A 16779-nucleotide genomic window follows, 5' to 3' on the forward strand; every position below is an offset into this window, starting at 1 on the left:
TTTCCACTTCCACTTCCTCTTCCACTTCCACTTCCTCTTCCTCTTCTTCCTTTTTGTTGTTTTTGTTGCTGTTGAATCTCAATTCATGATTCTCAATTGATGGTCATTGTCATTCTCTTTCCGTATTTCCCCTTGCATTCGTCATCGTACATCTTAAACTCTCATATTCACTTTCTCACATTGTAATTTTTTTGCACTTCTTCCACGCTGTCTTTTCCCCTTTTTTTTAGCCACCCACTTTCCCTCTGTCTCTGCATTACAGATTGAGCCGATTCCTGTTCCTGCTCCTGTTCCTGTTCCTGGCTCTCATTTTTTTTTTTTTTCTCCTGTCTGCGCATCCTTCCCTCGCCCATCGTATAAACATATACCCTTTTTTATATTTCCTTCACTCTCACTCATTTTTCATTCTCCCTTGCAGCAATCTCTTTTACACAGTTTTCACGCAGCATATAGACGTCGTACTCTTTTCTATCGTCTGTCTACATATTCCTCTCCGAACTTGTCTATTTTTTTTGTTTTATTTCATTCCTTTGGGACTTTTCCTTCGCATACAAATAACAGAAAATAGTATCTCATCAGATACAACTGTGTGTGTGTGAAGAGAAGAAAGAGTATCTGCACACACACACAAACAAACATTCAAATTGAACACTTTCTCATTCATCTTACGCCCTTCCTTTTTTTGTCTTGCGCAGCCGATAAAAAGTCCAATAAGAGACTCAAAGAGAGAAAGAAAGAGAGAAAAAGAAAAAGAAAGAAACAAAGATAGGAAGAACCTGTGCGAGTGAGTGAATGAACAATTGAGAGTGATTGAATAAAAAAAAAGGGCACCAGAATTGTGAATGGTGTTTCTGACTTAGTTCTCAACGATCCCAATTGACCTTTTCTTTTTTTTTTTTATTAAAAAAAAAAAAAGGAGACAACAACAACAACAGCAGCAGCAGCAGCAGGAGCACAATATCGACAATAACAGTTCAACATGATCCCTACCCGCCCTATTGAAACAACCCATGCAGATTCAACCGATTCAGTTGCCAATGTAGATTCATGGATCTATTCTTTCTTTTCTTCCAGTACAGATGCCATCATTGCATGCGATCTCAATGGAACTATTTGTGCATGGAACGACGGTGCACAGTCCATCTTTGGCATCTCTGCTAAACAATCCTTGGGCAAGGATCTTAATCGGCTTTCACTTGGTCAGACTTTTCTTTCAACTTCATCCGATACAACTAGAGCATCAATACCCGCAGACCATGCATTATACCCCTCAACACCTGATCAGATTCGAGCCCTACAACACTCGTGCATCAAACGAGTTGTCACAAGGACACAGAAGGATGGCCCTCACCTCTTCCTAGAATCTATATCAGCTCTCTTTAAACAAAAGGAAGGCGTTGATATCCATATCATCAGCCGCGATGGTGATGTCAATAGTCACTACAGCCACAGCCACATTAGCGCAGTCGCAACTGTCGAGGCAGAGCCTTCGCGGGTGCTCGTTGGCTACTCCGTCATCCTCACCGATCTGTCGGTGCTCTCGACTCAAATGCCTGCGCTAGCTCTCTCGCCTCTCAACTGCCCGCAGCCACCTCTATCCTCACCTTCTATCCCCCCATCTTCTCATCCTGAAGTTGTATCACCCCTACCGTTATCATCACTACCATCAGTGCCATTGCAACCACCCACACCACGAGCCGTTGAATTCACTCTGACCTCGAGGCCTGTCGACTCTTCGATCTCTCCTTTCACCGCTTCAGTAACAGCAGCAACATCACTAGCAGCAACTGCTGCTTCAATGGTTTCATTCTCTTCACCTGTATTTACATCTTCATCTCCTTCTATACCACCCTATTCACCTTTCAGTCATGCTACAACAGAATACATGTCCTCAGAGACAGGAGCGAATGAGAAGGAAAAAACTTTTATTACGCTAGATAATAGCATGGTAATAACAGGAGTGGTAGGGACAACCCCAACAAGGCCCACATTGTCCACTCGCGAGTATTCGACTGATTCGGGTTTTGATGAACGATCATCAGCTACGAAACCAACAAATATGACAAGCGGTCCTGTACCAGTTGCGACAGCTCTCTCAGCTGACAGTACTAGCAATAACGATGTTATGCTTATGTCCATGTCGCAGATTCATACTTCAGATCGCCTCCATGGATCTGGTAAGATGCAACTGAAAAAAAAAAAAAAAAAAAGCGGAGAGCAATGAGCGATTTCTTTTTATGTTTCTTTTTTATTTTTACATGCGCATATATTGTTTGCTACATTAGAAAAGAGCAATAGGACATCACCATCTTGATTACAGTATCGTATATACTGTTATTGCAAAAAGTGGTGGGGAGGAGATGTAAAGATGTAGTAGATGGGAGCTATTGATGGTGAAAAATATCTACCAACCACCAAATCTCCTGCTCGCAAAATGTTCTTTGTTCATTGTCCTTGGGTTGTTTGTTCCCTATTTTGTTTATGGTCTGGGCCATTGATCCGCCGGGCGATCTGGTCTAATCGGGCATTGTTTACAGCTGGGCTTTTTTTTTTTTTTTTTTTTTTTTTGGTTATCATTCCCATAAAAATTGTTGTCATTGAACCGACAAATCGGGGATGCATAGAGATCCAGGGTATTGTGTGTGCATAACATGACATGGGATGATGATGATAAGATCTTTGATTTTTTTTTTTGCAAGATCGGACAAAATAACATCGACAAGATACCTTTAAACAAATATCACAGAAAGCTTTTTTTTTTTCTTATTTGCTTTTGACAAGATATTCAATATGACATGTACGAATGTACGCGACATGCATCTCAACAAATTACACCATGCAAACCCTGCATGCCTTGCACCATCCAAATATTGACAAACATTCACATCCATCAACAACAAACATAAACACAGAGTCTTTCTCTTAAACGCGGGTCAAATGCTGTGGAGAACTAAGAAGTAGGAAATAGGGGATAGGACGAATTTTGAGCATGAATAAGGGGTATAAAAGACTAAAGATGATATCTTTTTTTTTCTACTTTTTGTTTTCTTTAAAAAAGATTTGCGGGACGATGACACATCCAATCCCGAAAAGTCGTCAATGACAGCTATACCATCCTTGAGCGATTTAACCCCTTTCAGTATTTTCAATAACACGTCTCGATTAGCTGCGTTGTCTGTTCCAAGTCGTAGCAACAGCATATCCTTGCCTATTGAGCCCTCAGACACGCCTTCAAGCATGATGCGTTCAATGTCCGGAGCAGGGACAGGAGCCGCGTCGATGCGATCAATATCTTTGGGCCATCTCTTGCCCTTTCATCATTCCTTTCCTCAGAGTACAATTTTTCAACGACCTCGAGCTCTTTCGATTTCAGCAACTGCCATCTCTTCTACTTCTTCTGGAGCTCAATTGTCCGTTTCCATGTCCTCATCACCTGATAAGAGTCGATTGAATATCCATCACAACTCACTGGCTCTGTTGTCAAATAATAATAATAATAATAATAATAATAATAATAACAATAACAATAACAATAACAATAACAATAACAATAACAATAACAATAACAACAATAGCAGCCATCTCTATACTAATAACGACAGCATCCATCCTTTTCACACTCTCAGCAATAATTATCAACATCAAAGCTCTTTGTCATCATCTGGAGATATACGACAACACCAGCAGCAGCAACAACGGCATCAGGAGCGATATTGGGATGACTCCTATTTTATGTATTTGGCACCGATTGCGACGAGTCTGCTGACCTGTCATGGGGACCATTTCTTTGATGTAGTTTGTGAGGAACTAGCGGTGAATTTGGGGGTCAAGTACGCATTTATCTCTCAGCTGGTGAGTTTGGATGAGCTCAAAGAACTGGATCCTACTGAGTATATGAATTTAATTGAGCAGTTTGGAGGCGTCGTGCCTCCACTTGATGGAGTGATGCATAATATCTCGAGCTGGCCAGGGCAGTAAGTTTTTTCTTTTTTTGAAAAAAAAAAAAAAAAAATTGTAACATTGAGTCATAACGACAATTTTTTTTTTTTTTTTTTTTTATTGTTGTTTCAAAGTTCATACATCAATCCACATGCCTTTCAAGGATATCTGGCAGATTGCACAATCCAAGACAAAGTGACATTTTTGGATGCCAATCTGGCAGATAAGTATCAGGATGTGGCCGAATGTTTGATGGATCGCACGATCGAATCCTATGTGGGAATGCGTCTTGAGACAGCTCAAGGTGAGATTGTTGGAATCATTGGGGTTATCCATGATCGTCCATTGACTGAACACGACGGAAGGGTTGTAAAGATGATCCTGGATCAAGTTGGTATTCGTGTTGCCAATGAGCTGGATCGATTGAAGGTCGAGGCTAATCTGATTTATGCTCGCGATGTGGCTGAATCGACTGCAAAGAACAAGACCAAGTTCTTGGCAGACATGTCTCATGAGATCAGGTACTTTAAAAATACAAACATGCATACAAAAAAAAAAAAAAAAAAAAAAAAGAATCATGCGAGATTAATAGCTTTTCTAACGCCTTGGCGCTGTTAATTTTGGTGAATACTGTACTTATTAACTTGCTTTTTTTTTTTGTTATGGCTGAACAAATAGAAACCCAATGAATGCTGTCGTTGGAGTCACTGATATCCTTTTGGACACAGTAGGCCTTTCGGAGGAACAGACTAGCTATATTGAAGTCATCCGAACGAGTGGACAACACTTGTTAACTGTAAAGTTTTTATTTTATTTTTTGTTAAAAAAAAAACAATGCAGGTGCTCTTTCTCCCACATCTTAGAAAGCATACACGACGTTTCATCTGCTGATCTCACTTATTGTTTGATGAATATCACTTTAGGTCATCAACGATATCTTGGACATTTCTCGAATCGATCAAGATGTCAAATTTATGCTTGAGAGAAGACCGCTCAGTCTACGCAAGTGTTTGAAAGGTAATGTGTCCCTCCGCAGTATTGTCATCAGAAAAGAGCCCGCAGAAGGTCAAACACACAAGTTATATACCATCTTTTTTTTTTTTTTTTTTTTTTTGTCTCTATCCAACGCTCATCAAAAAAAAAAAAAAAAAAAAAGGTTGATGTATATTAGTGTGAATCTATTGGAGAGGAAAAAAAAGTCAATTGGAGGAACACATGCACATAAGAACATGTGTGTTGGAGAGTGTAACATGGCTGTATGAGAGTTGGGCTACATCATCTCCGTGACACAAAAAGATCCGACGGTGTCAGCGGACAAACAAAAATATCCCTTCATTAACATGTGTATTCGAGGAATGATAAGTTCCATGGTATGGGGATGTCGGCATAAAAAAAACTTTTTTAGCTCGGTACCTCTGCGGACGTTGTTTTTATTATGCTTGTGTATAAAAAAACGTGTGCGTAATATGATGTAGGAATGAGCATTGAGCATTGAGCATTGAGTATCGGTTGGCGTGCATTTGGTTGAATAGACCTCCATGGACAGCATCTGTGTTTGTGTCGATCGATTACAAAACAGCGAATGTAATTGGCTCTCAACATGCGTCTACGTGTTTATTATTGTTATAATATTTATACCGTTACTCTTATGTTACTATCGTTATGATATATATATGTTATGATATATATTTGTTATTATATTAATATATATTATAATTATTAATCATTATTTGTTTATAATTCTTATTATTATATATCACTACTGATTTATTATTATTTATTATAATTTATTTATTATTCACATCAATTACTTTTCAATAGATGCGGTGAGTCTGGCAGGCCTAACACCTTTGCACGATGTCTCGAGATCAATCAGTGTGATTGAATGGCCCCACGACATGGATGATCTGGGTCCGTTCAGTGACATTGGGGAGGAGACTAATGTCTTGCCATTGCTCTGGAGTATTGATCCAGATGTACCAGAACACCTTTTGGGCGACATCACTCGGCTTCGACAAGTCCTCATCAATCTTTGTACCAACTCGCTCAAGTTCACACAACGGGGACGTGTTTCGGTCCATGTCTCGATTCATCAGCCTAATAATGTTCAACTTCCCATCATTCGACCAAATTCCTCATCTATGGTGATGAGATCTTTGCCCAATACAGGGCAACATGGATCAGGAATAGGGGCAGGGCCTGGAAGCGTAGATGGAGATACGGCCTCATTACCAACGTCACCCATGTTACTTGGTAGCGACCATAGAACACCGATGGTTTTTCAACAGCGGTATGATGTCAAAGCAGCGGAGAGTAACAGTCATAGTAGCAGCATTCAAATCAAATCTGCAGCAGCATCGACGCGTCGTCGTCAAGCAGATAAGCAGCGTCACGTCCCGACTGCAGCCATGGTAATTGGATCATCTTCTAATAGCAGTGCCAACCACAACAACCACAATGACCATCCTCATCCTACTTCAATGTCATCCTACTCTTCTCCACTTTCCAGCGCATCGGTCTCAGTTTCTGCAGCAGGACCACCATCCATGACTGTTATGGCACCAACGGCTAATTCATTGCATGAAGACAAGATGGATGAGAACACTGTGATTCTAGAGTTTGCAGTATCGGATACAGGCGTGGGTATTCCAGCTAACAAGATCACAGAGCTGTTCAGATCGTTCTCACAAGTCGATATCTCGGTCAGTACTCGGTTTGGTGGTACAGGACTGGGACTAGCTATTAGTGCTAGTCTTGTAGAGAAGATGGGAGGCAACATCTGGGTCGAGAGTACGGAAGGCGTGGGGTAAGTTTCAATACAAATGATTAATTTTATCCTCTCTTTATTATTATTATTATTATTATTATTATTATTATTATTATTTAACTCTCTTTATAATCTGAAACACTTGGCTAGTTCTCGATTTACATTCACTATTCCATTCACTGTCTGTCAGTCATCCGAGACTGAGACTGATCCGTCTTTAACTGCACCTTCATCGCCTGCTTCTGGCCCTATGCGATATGATTCTGTCAATCGAAGCAACAATTTAGACTCTTTTTTGTTACCAGCCTCGGTTAGCATGCCAACTGTTGCTTCTACCATCTCTACAACAATTAATACAGCAACTACAGATTTATCAACGCCTGTGATATTAGAATCGGCATCAGGATCAGCATCAACATCAGCATCAACATCAGCATCAGTATCAGTATCAGGATCAGCATCCGAGGCATGTAAAAACGTGGATATTCAGGAGTTCCCTAGCTTGATCGTTAGTAAAGGTATCTCGGATAAAGCAGTAGGAAAGAAGAAGATACCATCTCCCAGTATTACATCAACAACTGTCAAGACGACACCGACTGACCTAACAATATCAATAACAACAACATCACCATCAACAGCATCACCATCAACAGCATCACCATCAACAGCATCACCATCAACAGCATCACCATCAGCATTACCATCAGCATCAATAACATCAGTATCTGAAAACATCAATATTACCGTTCCTGCTGCTACTATTGTTGCTAGCAAACCAACCGGTAGCATGAGCATGACGCCCACATATGCTAAGGTGGTAGAATCGAGTCTTAAGCCACTGGCGATCGATGGTCGACCACTCCGGATTTTGCTTGCAGAAGACAATGTTGTGAATCAGAAGATCGCAGTGGGTGTGTTGAAGAAACTTGGGTATACAGACGTAGATGTGGCAAAGAATGGACTCGAGGTCATTGACAAGTTAGATGGTGGCTCCTCATACGATGTCATCTTGATGGATGTAACTATGCCAGTTATGGATGGGTTAGACGCTACAAAAACTATTGTGGAAAGACGAAAACGTGGGTTACTGCTTCAAGCTGCAGCCGAGACTGTTACGGGTGTAGAGGTAGAAGGTGGAGTAGCTAGTACTTTGACAGGTTCGCAAAAGAATGAGGAGGAAGGAAAGAAGGAAGGAGTCGTAACCATTAGCAGTACAGAGGCGACTATAACCTGCGATACAACCTCCATTACGGACATTAGCACCATCAAAGTTACTGAAAAACTCAATAACTACAAGGACTTCTTGAATGTTTATGTGATTGCTCTGACAGCTTCAGCCATGGTGTCAGACAAGGAAAGATGTATGGAGGCGGGAATGGATGATTTCATGACCAAGCCTTTTGCACTCCTGGAGATGAAACGTGTACTGAATGAGTTTATTCAGAGACGGAATAATGGTGCAATCCAAACCAGGAATGAGATCTGTCTCGCAGCCGCTACATTGGCTCTAAAGACTAGTCGGTGCAATTCTCCAGGTTGTCAAGCAGGGCTCTTCTTAAGAGAGAATGGTATGACGGCGATGTCAGGAAGTGGTCGGTCTTTGACTCCGACTTTAGGACGATCTTCTAGTAATACCAGTTCATCAACGAGTCTAGTGGATTTTGGTACTATTCCTAATGCGCCTACCGAATGCACAGGCTGCGGTGGAATACTTCCTGGTCTTGGAGAAGATGTTCAAGGAGGTCATGAGAACAGCTTGAATGGATCTACTCACAATGGTCATGGTACAATTAACGGAGGATTAAATGGTCTTGCATCCTCTTCATCGCCTAGCTCTGCATCCCAGAGCCGCTTCAATTGTCGCATGGATGCGCCACGTCCCCTTCGACGGAACCTTGAAAGTCTTGCTTGCAGTCTATTTACAGGGAGGCGATCCCATAGCGACACTGTCGCTACTGTTGCCACTGTCAATAACAATAGCAGCAACGGTAACAATAGTAACAGCAGCAGTGGCGCTATTATAAGCGTCTCTGGACTTCCGGGGGGATCATTGGGTGGGATGGTCATGAATGGAGTGAGTCCCTCGCGACGACCATCGGATATGTTGTCGTTTCCAAGGCGCGACTGGCGGTCGTCAGGGTTGGGTATGAGTAATAACCACAATGGTTTTGTGAACGGTATTCAGGATGTTCACCCCCTAGACACCAGTGATTCTGATCACCATGAACACACTCAATACCACCAGCAACAGGCACTTCCAACGCACCTACGTGTCAAGAGGGTCCTATCTCCTAGTAATTTGTCCAAAGAACAAGAGCCAATGAGCCAGACTCCAACTCCGATTCCAGCTGGCAGTAATAGCATCAACACATGTAGGCCAATGCCTTCACCTCTTAGTCCTCTGAGTCTATTGACGACTGATACTATGGACTCATCCTCGTCAATCTCACCTCCGCTCTCGTCTGCTTCTTCCCCAATTGAGTCAGAATCAGTTGGACGATCTTCCAATGAATCTTCCTCTTCATCATCATCATCTCGCTCTTCAACTTCAGTAGCAGATTCATCGATATCCTCCTCTTCCAAGGACACTACCACTACAGCGTATTTCTCTGTTCGATCTAGTCTGGACGATACTTTGATGGACAATATTATTAGTAATAGTGGTAATAATGATATCGATAGCAACGGCAGTGGTACCAATACTTCCAATATGATCACAACGGAGAGTACGACAACAGCCACGGCGACGATGACGAAGGCAGTAACAACGGCCAAGCAGGCTTCCGTGATGGCTTGATGGGCATGATATCGTCTTTCTTTTCTTCCCTTTCATTTTAATCATCCTCGTCAGCTACAACAACCGTAAGAACAGGAAACAAACCGTAGTGAATGCTATTGGCATATTTATTCATACCTGTATTTCATAAGGAGCATTATTTTGAACTTTGGATCGATATTGTGGAGAGAAAGGAAGGGGTTACGGTAAAGCGAACCCCGTTTAAATAATCATCAATCAACTTTTGTCAATTTTTATTTTTATTATTATTATTATTATTATTATTATTATTATTATTATTATTATTACTCATACAAAATACACATTTATATTTTCATTCGGCATGTAGATTGTTTTTATTACCAACATTCCTTCTCTTATTATTTGATAGCATTTTTTATTTTATTTTATTTTTTTTCCAATTTGTACTTTCTCTTTTTCCCTATAGCCCCAATCTCTCATTGTATTTATCACTTTCTTCATCATCTAATGTAGGTTTCCTTTAAATAAGATAAAAAAGTAAAGAAAATAAATAATAATAAAAGCAAGAAAAACAAGTGTATATTTTTATAACTGGATTCTATAACATGAAGGATCGCAAAAAAAAAATCAATGAAGCTCAACATCGTGCATGTAGTTACCAAACTCCACACTCTCCTGCATGATCAGGCGTGCTTCCTCTAAAGTAATCACACTATGATCTTTTCCTTCCTTTAAGTCGCTGCTACCACGCATTATTTTCGCTTGATCCTCTGCGATCAATCGCAGACCGGCTTCAGGAACGAGGACATGCTGAATATATTCAATCGGTGTTTGTGGACGAGCTCGTTCATGCGTCAATATATTAGTCTCCAAGAACATGCGCGCAAGAATTTTGGATAATTCTGCCGAACCCTTGGAGCCATAGTAACCTGGCTGAAAATATCATTAAAAAAAAAAGAGGAGGAGAAAGAAAGCGCTTGGTCAATGCAAATGTAAGTCATAGAAACAATGGTGCTGAGCAAAAAATGAACACACGAAGCGTTACCATGGTGCGCTCCACATTGGCCATGATAACGTGTGGGTTACGTGCTCCTTGAGTACCTAATTGCTTATATTGGTTCAAAGCCATATCCAAGAACGTACTTGATACCGTTCCTTCAATAATACACCTTAGCTGAGACTCTATTTTAGAGACTCGCTTGGATAATTCATGGAATTTGATATAGAATGGATAATTGTTCTGGATACCCAAAGGTACGATCCGTGCTTCCGCAACGTGGACACGGCAAAATTCGAATTTGTCAAGCAGAGACATTTGGTTGCCTGGCCTCCTTAGCAATGACAAACCTTCATCCTCGTCGTCAACACTGTTGTCACTGCCATTATCATCACTCTCAATTTTAATGACAGAGTCTTCTGCTGGACGGGTATTGCTATTGCTGTTGTTGCTGTCGGCACCGAAATCCTGGATCTTATTTTTGAGCCGTTCCAACCTTCGTGGACGCGGCTGGCTATTCCTTTTGGTCCTTGAGGCACCCGCCTTGCTTTCGTCTAAGAATTTATATGATCGTTCAGGAAAAGAAGAAAATTCAACAGATGGATTGAGATCAGCGTCAATAACGCGTTCTCTTTTGGCTTGCTTCTGCTTAATACGTTCCTGTCTTTCTTGTTCTAGCTGCTCGATTCGCTGCTGTTGAGCAAGGACCTTTGTCCAAGCGTTGGAAAGACGCGTTGACATGTTTTTTGGAAGTTCGTCTCCACAGTATGGACATATAATCTCATCATCGCTACTTTTTTTAGTATCTAGGAAAGTGTTATTAAAATAAAAATAGCACTTGGCTGATTAATAACATATTGGCTAACAACTCAAACTGTAATTCATGAATTATAAATTATTTACATGAGACAGGAAGATCATCATCTGGCAAGAAATAGTATTCGTCTAGCGCACAAGCTCGCTGCCGTTTCCGTCGTGGGGACGGCAGTTGAAACTCAGATGAACTGAATATTCCAGAAGGCGATGGAGATAGATTAACGGCTTCATCGTCTATTTCTTTTCGCGATGTGCTACGTTTTTGAGGCGTGCCTATTATGGGAGAAGGCGATCGACTCATCCCAATGTTTCTTAAAGGAGTGCAAGCCCGTTCGGGGCTAATGACGCTATCAAGCTCACGACTTGTTATCTTGCCGCTTTCCTTCTTTTCAGTGACCATCCTAGTGCTGTCAGAGGCCCGCGATCGCCCTCGCATGCTAATAGCACGAGTAGGCGCTTGGCTATTTTCCACAGGTAACTCCGAGTTTAGATTCGTATTTCTCATCCAATTCGAAGTCGTTAGTGCTATCTTCGGCTTCTCTCCACCCCCCAGTGTTAACTTCTCCCTCCGCCCGCCCCTATCCCTCGTCAGCGAGACAGATTCTGGCTTCAGACTGGCTCCATGCTTCATAGTCAACTGTGTTAATCGTTCCATAGCTTCTTTTGATTTGAATATTTGTTCCAGTTTTTCAGGTCCAAAAATATCCTTGTAAGGCTCAAGTAGCTTCCCAGTATTGATCGATGGCACTGGTGTAATGGCTGTTCTTATTTTGATTAGACTTTGGGGCTTTTTGACCTCTACACCAGCCCGTTTGACCTTGGAGAAACCAACAGAATTCGGGCGTTGTTGCTGAAAATCATCACTCTCGGACCCTTTATCACCGCTATCGCTATTGAAATTAAAGGTTCCGCTCACTTCCTTTTCTATTGATCCTTTCAAACTGATCTCATTACCCTTATGAGAAACCGACTTTGCACGTATGTCATTAATCTTTGGACCTTTAATAGGGGACGATAACGAAAATGACGGTGAATTTAATCTTGTGGTGATTAATGTTGAAGGAATAAGAGAAGAAGACTCGGAGCTCGACGTTGGTGATGATATACCTAACGGCTGGGCTGCAAACGGATCCGCATCTTCCAGGTCAGAGTCAGATTCAGGATTTGATAAATCTCCTTGCAACTTAGTATGCTTGGCCTGATAGATAGGTGTACGCTTTTCTGTTTCTGTTGAAATTGGGTCGATGCAGATATCACTCACGTATTGCTTTTCTTTTATCATACGCCTAACGACAGTGCTGCCACCAAGACGCATTCGTTGCTTATGGTTCAGAGCATCATAGTCCTCCAAGGTTGAGGGTGTGTTCGGCAATGTGGCGATCGGTTCTATTTGTAACTTTGATCGATGTTTCTTCGGGCGTGATATTGAGGAAGTGTCAACAAAGGGAGAACTCGGGTTTGGCTTTGTCAATATTGGGCTCTCAAACGTCGATCTTTGTGATAGGGGATCAAATAGTGGCGATGATGGAGGAGAAGGTGAAGAAGTAATAGAAGGTTGCTCTATAATTGCACCCTTGATGTGCCGTAGTGACTGAGGAGACTTAATAGGTGATCCTAAAGGAACATGTTGTTTTTTTGGTGTTTTCTGTTCTGATGGAAGCACTTTCTTAAAGGACTGGTCTTGACACGTCGGCGACTCTTTTTGGATTGGGGTATTTCGATCTGGTCTTCTAGATGAGGTGGATAGACTCGGTGAAGACGTTCTAGCGAATTTTTCCCGCTGACCAGGCTCGATATCGCTGTTACAACTGCTTTTGGTCCTACCACTAGCATTAACTGGAGATTGTTGTTGTAATGGCCTGCTGTTCGCATGTATTTTCGATGATAGAGTATTTGTCGTAGTCAATGAAGGTGACGAAGCTGGTATTAGGTTTAAGTTCTTCGGATTTTTGGTTTTCTTGATATCATCCTCGGAGCTATCCGAATCCACAAACCGTTGATGACAACGAATCTGAGAGGCATCCGTCGCCTTCGAAGAGCTTTTGATTTTGTTGTCCATAGTTTGACTGTGACTCTGGCCCGTCCTATGTTGTAGCCTTTCAGGCGTCATTAAGAAGATATGTCATTTCCCTGCCACGTCGCTACTGCATCCCATAATATGAAGAAATAGGAAAGACAAGATCAGCGATCCCCTTTTTTTTTATGCGATCGCTCTTCTTCAGCTCCCTGAGCGCCACTAATACATGGAATCCGCATGAACATGGCAGTCGCCTGTGACAATGGCATTAGACATAACATGGCGATTAACCAATAATCCCAATGAACATCCTTCGCCCCCTTGAGCTTTACGACCTAAATCGCTTTCTACGAACCTGTTGTCTCTGACTGCGCCGTTGGAGCCGTAATTAGACAAAATGGTTGACAATTTTGACGAAAGAGTACGAAAAATCAGTTTTTTTTTGGCACATTACAGGCTCCCCTTAATCATAATAAACTTGCACAAACACAAATTCATATAATATCCGAAACTTCATGTGGGGTCAAAAGAGAGCGTCCCTATTTCAGTATATACTATCGTTACTCACATCCTTCACGCAGTGCACATCCCTGGGCGTGTTTTCCCTCAGGTGCTAATGTGCGCTTGGTGAAAGGGGCAGGTGTTACGCTTTGACTGAGAAAAATGATCTAAAATAAAATGACGGGTATTTTTGCCCGTGTGATCGTAGCAAGTCAAAACAAATTTCTGCTCAGCCACATCGCTTTTCTTTTTTATTTCACACCATTCAGTGTGTTACACTCATTATACATACCCTCCATTCCTGCACTTGTAAAAGCAACGACAATTGGTTTCATTAAAATCTAGTTGTATACCCAACATTCCCGGCTTGAGGCACTTCTAAAAAAAAAATATGTCACGAGGTGGAGGACGTGGAGGACGTGGCGGAGGACGTGGAGGCGGCCGCAGTGGACCAAACATTCAAATGTTTGGACCTGACGCTATCCATCCAACATTCAACAATCCAGGAGAAACATATCCCGTATGGTTTTTTATTTATTCACCACTATTCAAATTTAACCTGAAAAACTCCTGCTGACAAGATTTGTTGATGGGATGATCAATTCTAGGATATAGTTCTGCCTGTTGCCAAGGAAACTACGGACAGGGAGATAGAGATGTTTATGAAAATGAAGAAACTGAAAGATATTTACTATTCAAGTTCATATTATCTCACGGAACCTCGGAAACCCAGTGGTAAAGCGACAACAGTAAAAGAAAAAAAGGGTTTAGGTAACCATTGGAATGATGTAGTGTTCTAAATTATGGATTGTGTTGATTTATTGTTAGCAATTGTCAGATACACGGATCGATACCATGAAGATATGGCTGCAACGCGACCAAAGCTAGAAACTATCAAGTCAAGTATGTATCTGCTTCTGTATGGATGGTCGATATTAATTAAAATGATTTAATCTTAATGAGTCAAAGACAATTACCATCTTGAATAAGAAATGCCAACTTCAGAATGGCTGGAAAAAGGACACAATTTCTTCTCTTATATAAGTCAATTGTAGTAGGGATTGAAGTTTCGGACAATGGCGGAGCTTACTGTTTCTTGCAAACGATGTATCCTTTTCCTTCATTTTTTTTTTTTTTTTTTTTTTGTGGATATCATGAACAAAGTAATGCGCACCTCATGCTTTCCTTTCGATGTTTATTTTTACATTATTTAGATAAAGCATTCTTCCCAGATGAGCTTCATTCTATTCTAGACCCGAAAGCCGTTAGAAGTAAGCATTGGCAAATATACTGGTTTGCTTAGATATCGCGGTATAGGAGATTAATATATTTTCTTTTTGGACCGAAATATTTTGTTTTTTCTTCAATAGAACGCAAGACTGTACGGAGGAATATCGATCTTAGTAAATTGGGCGAGGACATCGATGAAGGCGAAGAAGAAATTGATCCAGAAACTGGGCTAGCAAAGAAAAGCACAGAAGAAGACGAAGAGGTTGAGGATGAAGAATATGAGGATGATGAGGATGCAGAAGAAAATGATTACGTGGAGACATATTTTGACAATGGAGAAAATGATATCGACCTTGACGGAGATGAAGATGCTGTAGAATACTAGAAGAACAAAAGCATTTAAAGCAAATTGACGTACCTTAACATGGAGAAATCAGCTATTAATAATACAACAATATGAAATGGTCCTTATCGTCAATCGTCATCATGTCTACATATTGGATATTTTTATTTGTTGTGGGATATTTTACAAAAAAAGGATGATAACCATTTAACATAGTTTTCGAATCCATACACATAAAAGACGCTATGGAAACAAATGAGTAGGATGATCATCAAAGGATGAGTTGAGAATCAAACATAAAAATCTTTGCACTTTCAATATTGTCTCTCTTGTTCCTACAAGTCTTCTTAGTCATCATCGTTGTCAAAACGGTCATAGGGCTTGCTTCTCCGAGGCCTGTCATCATCCCTGTCATCCCTATCTCTTCCCCTCTCCCTTTCCCTTTCCCTTTCCCGATTGCGGTCCTGTGCTGCTGTCTTAGCTGCCTTTCCAGCGGCATTTACAGCCTCACAAGCGTCGATCCAGTCATGATAAACATCGACAGCATGGCTTAAATCTAGAAGATCCAAGTTTTAGTGGGAAAGACACAAAAAGAGATTTTAGTTTTTTTATTGTTATTATTTTTATTTAATCAAGTCAAAATCAACCCATGTTATGAAACAGCCACCAGATCAAAAAAGTTTGACACTGCTTATATGTCGCCATTGATACTGTCCAACAGCTTTCACAGAGTGCCGCATAATACTGATATCCGTATCCATGCTCTAAAAAAAAAGAAAAAAGAAATGGTTCCTGCATGCACTTACAATTGATAGCACAGGAATAGTTAACCCCACACATACGGCACTGAAGATGGCCGACTTTCTGGTCGAAATCGCTAATTGATTCAAATTGATGGAGAGGCAATAATGACAGAAGTTAGACAATTCATAGATCGCATAGATCTATGGGCTTTTGATCCAAAATTATCTTTTTTTTTTTTATTGTTATTGTTGTTTCTGAATATGAGAGGAAAGGAAAATAAAGCCTTACAGCTTGCAATTGATGGATTTTTCGTGGAAGCAAGCGACACAATCGAATTGACTGTCTAGCACTTTCTTAACCTTTGCCTGGGGCTTGCGAGCGCTCTTTCTTTTACCCATAACAGAAGATTACTGTCGTTAATATTATGATTGAGTAGATAATAGAGCTAAATGTAAGGATAGAATACGGTTTAAATAATATGCTGCTTCTATTAAACAAGGAATATTACAAAAAAAAAAGAATATGATGGGTAATGGGTAATGGGTAATGGTTTGTTGAACATTGAGCGAAGCACAACATTTATACATTTATTAATTCACCGTGCACGTGACAAAATTTTAATCAATTTTGTTGTTGTTTTCTTTCTGTTTCAATGGAGCCTTTGGTC

The 16779-nt window shown here is 40.8% G+C and overlaps 6 protein-coding genes across 6 annotated transcripts; 4 read left to right on the forward strand and 2 right to left on the reverse strand.

The window, feature by feature from the left end:
- Window positions 1-600: 600 nt before the first annotated feature.
- On the forward strand, window positions 601-4633 carry BCR41DRAFT_135150 (hypothetical protein). The gene is made up of 5 exons (XM_022019508.1): window positions 601-784; window positions 917-2177; window positions 3167-3852; window positions 4074-4460; window positions 4618-4633. The coding sequence occupies exons 2-4, from the start codon at window positions 980-982 to the stop codon at window positions 4164-4166; spliced, it is 1977 nt and encodes a 658-aa protein (XP_021878979.1). The 5' UTR covers window positions 601-784; window positions 917-979; the 3' UTR covers window positions 4167-4460; window positions 4618-4633.
- On the forward strand, window positions 3807-9797 carry BCR41DRAFT_135130 (histidine kinase-DNA gyrase B-and HSP90-like ATPase-domain-containing protein). Its single transcript, XM_022019507.1, has 6 exons — window positions 3807-3852; window positions 4074-4460; window positions 4618-4735; window positions 4863-4956; window positions 5761-6745; window positions 6857-9797. Exons 2-6 carry the CDS (start codon window positions 4192-4194, stop codon window positions 9501-9503), a joined length of 4113 nt encoding a protein of 1370 aa, XP_021878980.1. The 5' UTR covers window positions 3807-3852; window positions 4074-4191; the 3' UTR covers window positions 9504-9797.
- Window positions 9798-10091: 294 nt separating this feature from the next.
- BCR41DRAFT_372737 (hypothetical protein) lies at window positions 10092-11202 on the reverse strand (the record flags this gene model as incomplete). The annotated part of the gene is made up of 2 exons (XM_022026714.1): window positions 10092-10397; window positions 10510-11202. 2 exons carry the CDS (start codon window positions 11200-11202, stop codon window positions 10092-10094), a joined length of 999 nt encoding a protein of 332 aa, XP_021878981.1.
- A 353-nt stretch (window positions 11203-11555) lies between these two features.
- On the forward strand, window positions 11556-13277 carry BCR41DRAFT_372738 (hypothetical protein; the record flags this gene model as incomplete). Its single annotated transcript, XM_022026715.1, has 5 exons — window positions 11556-11986; window positions 12085-12182; window positions 12241-12464; window positions 12621-12813; window positions 13066-13277. 5 exons carry the CDS (start codon window positions 11556-11558, stop codon window positions 13275-13277), a joined length of 1158 nt encoding a protein of 385 aa, XP_021878982.1.
- Window positions 13278-14095: 818 nt separating this feature from the next.
- BCR41DRAFT_358344 (DNA-directed RNA polymerase III, subunit Rpc31) lies at window positions 14096-15455 on the forward strand. The gene is made up of 5 exons (XM_022025030.1): window positions 14096-14315; window positions 14404-14530; window positions 14624-14698; window positions 15010-15066; window positions 15166-15455. The coding sequence occupies exons 1-5, from the start codon at window positions 14187-14189 to the stop codon at window positions 15408-15410; spliced, it is 633 nt and encodes a 210-aa protein (XP_021878983.1). The 5' UTR covers window positions 14096-14186; the 3' UTR covers window positions 15411-15455.
- Window positions 15456-15500: 45 nt separating this feature from the next.
- BCR41DRAFT_325428 (transcription elongation factor Elf1 like-domain-containing protein) lies at window positions 15501-16657 on the reverse strand. Its single transcript, XM_022021580.1, has 3 exons — window positions 16401-16657; window positions 16175-16245; window positions 15501-15924 (listed from the first exon to the last, which is right to left on the reverse strand). The coding sequence occupies exons 1-3, from the start codon at window positions 16508-16510 to the stop codon at window positions 15716-15718; spliced, it is 390 nt and encodes a 129-aa protein (XP_021878984.1). The 5' UTR covers window positions 16511-16657; the 3' UTR covers window positions 15501-15715.
- Between the last annotated feature and the right edge of the window lie 122 nt (window positions 16658-16779).

This window comes from Lobosporangium transversale, assembly GCF_002105155.1.
Source record: "Lobosporangium transversale strain NRRL 3116 chromosome Unknown BCR41scaffold_33, whole genome shotgun sequence".
In the NCBI taxonomy this organism is placed as follows: domain Eukaryota; kingdom Fungi; phylum Mortierellomycota; class Mortierellomycetes; order Mortierellales; family Mortierellaceae; genus Lobosporangium; species Lobosporangium transversale.

What these genes read in the sequence shown, in the direction of transcription:
- BCR41DRAFT_135130 (XM_022019507.1), top strand. Translation starts at nt 4,192, where the DNA reads ATGGATCGCACGATCGAATCCTATGTGGGAATGCGTCTTGAGACAGCT. An exon ending in GTGGACAACACTTGTTAACT is followed by an intron (nt 4,736 to 4,862) that starts GTAAAGTTTTTA and finishes ATATCACTTTAG; the next exon opens with GTCATCAACGATATCTTGGA. An exon ending in GAGAGTACGGAAGGCGTGGG is followed by an intron (nt 6,746 to 6,856) that starts GTAAGTTTCAAT and finishes ACACTTGGCTAG; the next exon opens with TTCTCGATTTACATTCACTA.
- BCR41DRAFT_325428 (XM_022021580.1), bottom strand. Translation starts at nt 16,510, where the DNA reads ATGGGTAAAAGAAAGAGCGCTCGCAAGCCCCAGGCAAAGGTTAAGAAA. An exon ending in AAATCCATCAATTGCAAGCT is followed by an intron (nt 16,246 to 16,400) that starts GTAAGGCTTTAT and finishes TGAATCAATTAG; the next exon opens with CGATTTCGACCAGAAAGTCG. An exon ending in CTATTCCTGTGCTATCAATT is followed by an intron (nt 15,925 to 16,174) that starts GTAAGTGCATGC and finishes TGGATCTTCTAG; the next exon opens with ATTTAAGCCATGCTGTCGAT.
- BCR41DRAFT_135150 (XM_022019508.1), top strand. Translation starts at nt 980, where the DNA reads ATGATCCCTACCCGCCCTATTGAAACAACCCATGCAGATTCAACCGAT. An exon ending in AGATCGCCTCCATGGATCTG is followed by an intron (nt 2,178 to 3,166) that starts GTAAGATGCAAC and finishes CGTCTCGATTAG; the next exon opens with CTGCGTTGTCTGTTCCAAGT. An exon ending in ACGCATTTATCTCTCAGCTG is followed by an intron (nt 3,853 to 4,073) that starts GTGAGTTTGGAT and finishes GTTGTTTCAAAG; the next exon opens with TTCATACATCAATCCACATG.
- BCR41DRAFT_358344 (XM_022025030.1), top strand. Translation starts at nt 14,187, where the DNA reads ATGTCACGAGGTGGAGGACGTGGAGGACGTGGCGGAGGACGTGGAGGC. An exon ending in GGAACCTCGGAAACCCAGTG is followed by an intron (nt 14,531 to 14,623) that starts GTAAAGCGACAA and finishes ATTTATTGTTAG; the next exon opens with CAATTGTCAGATACACGGAT. An exon ending in GCTAGAAACTATCAAGTCAA is followed by an intron (nt 14,699 to 15,009) that starts GTATGTATCTGC and finishes TACATTATTTAG; the next exon opens with ATAAAGCATTCTTCCCAGAT.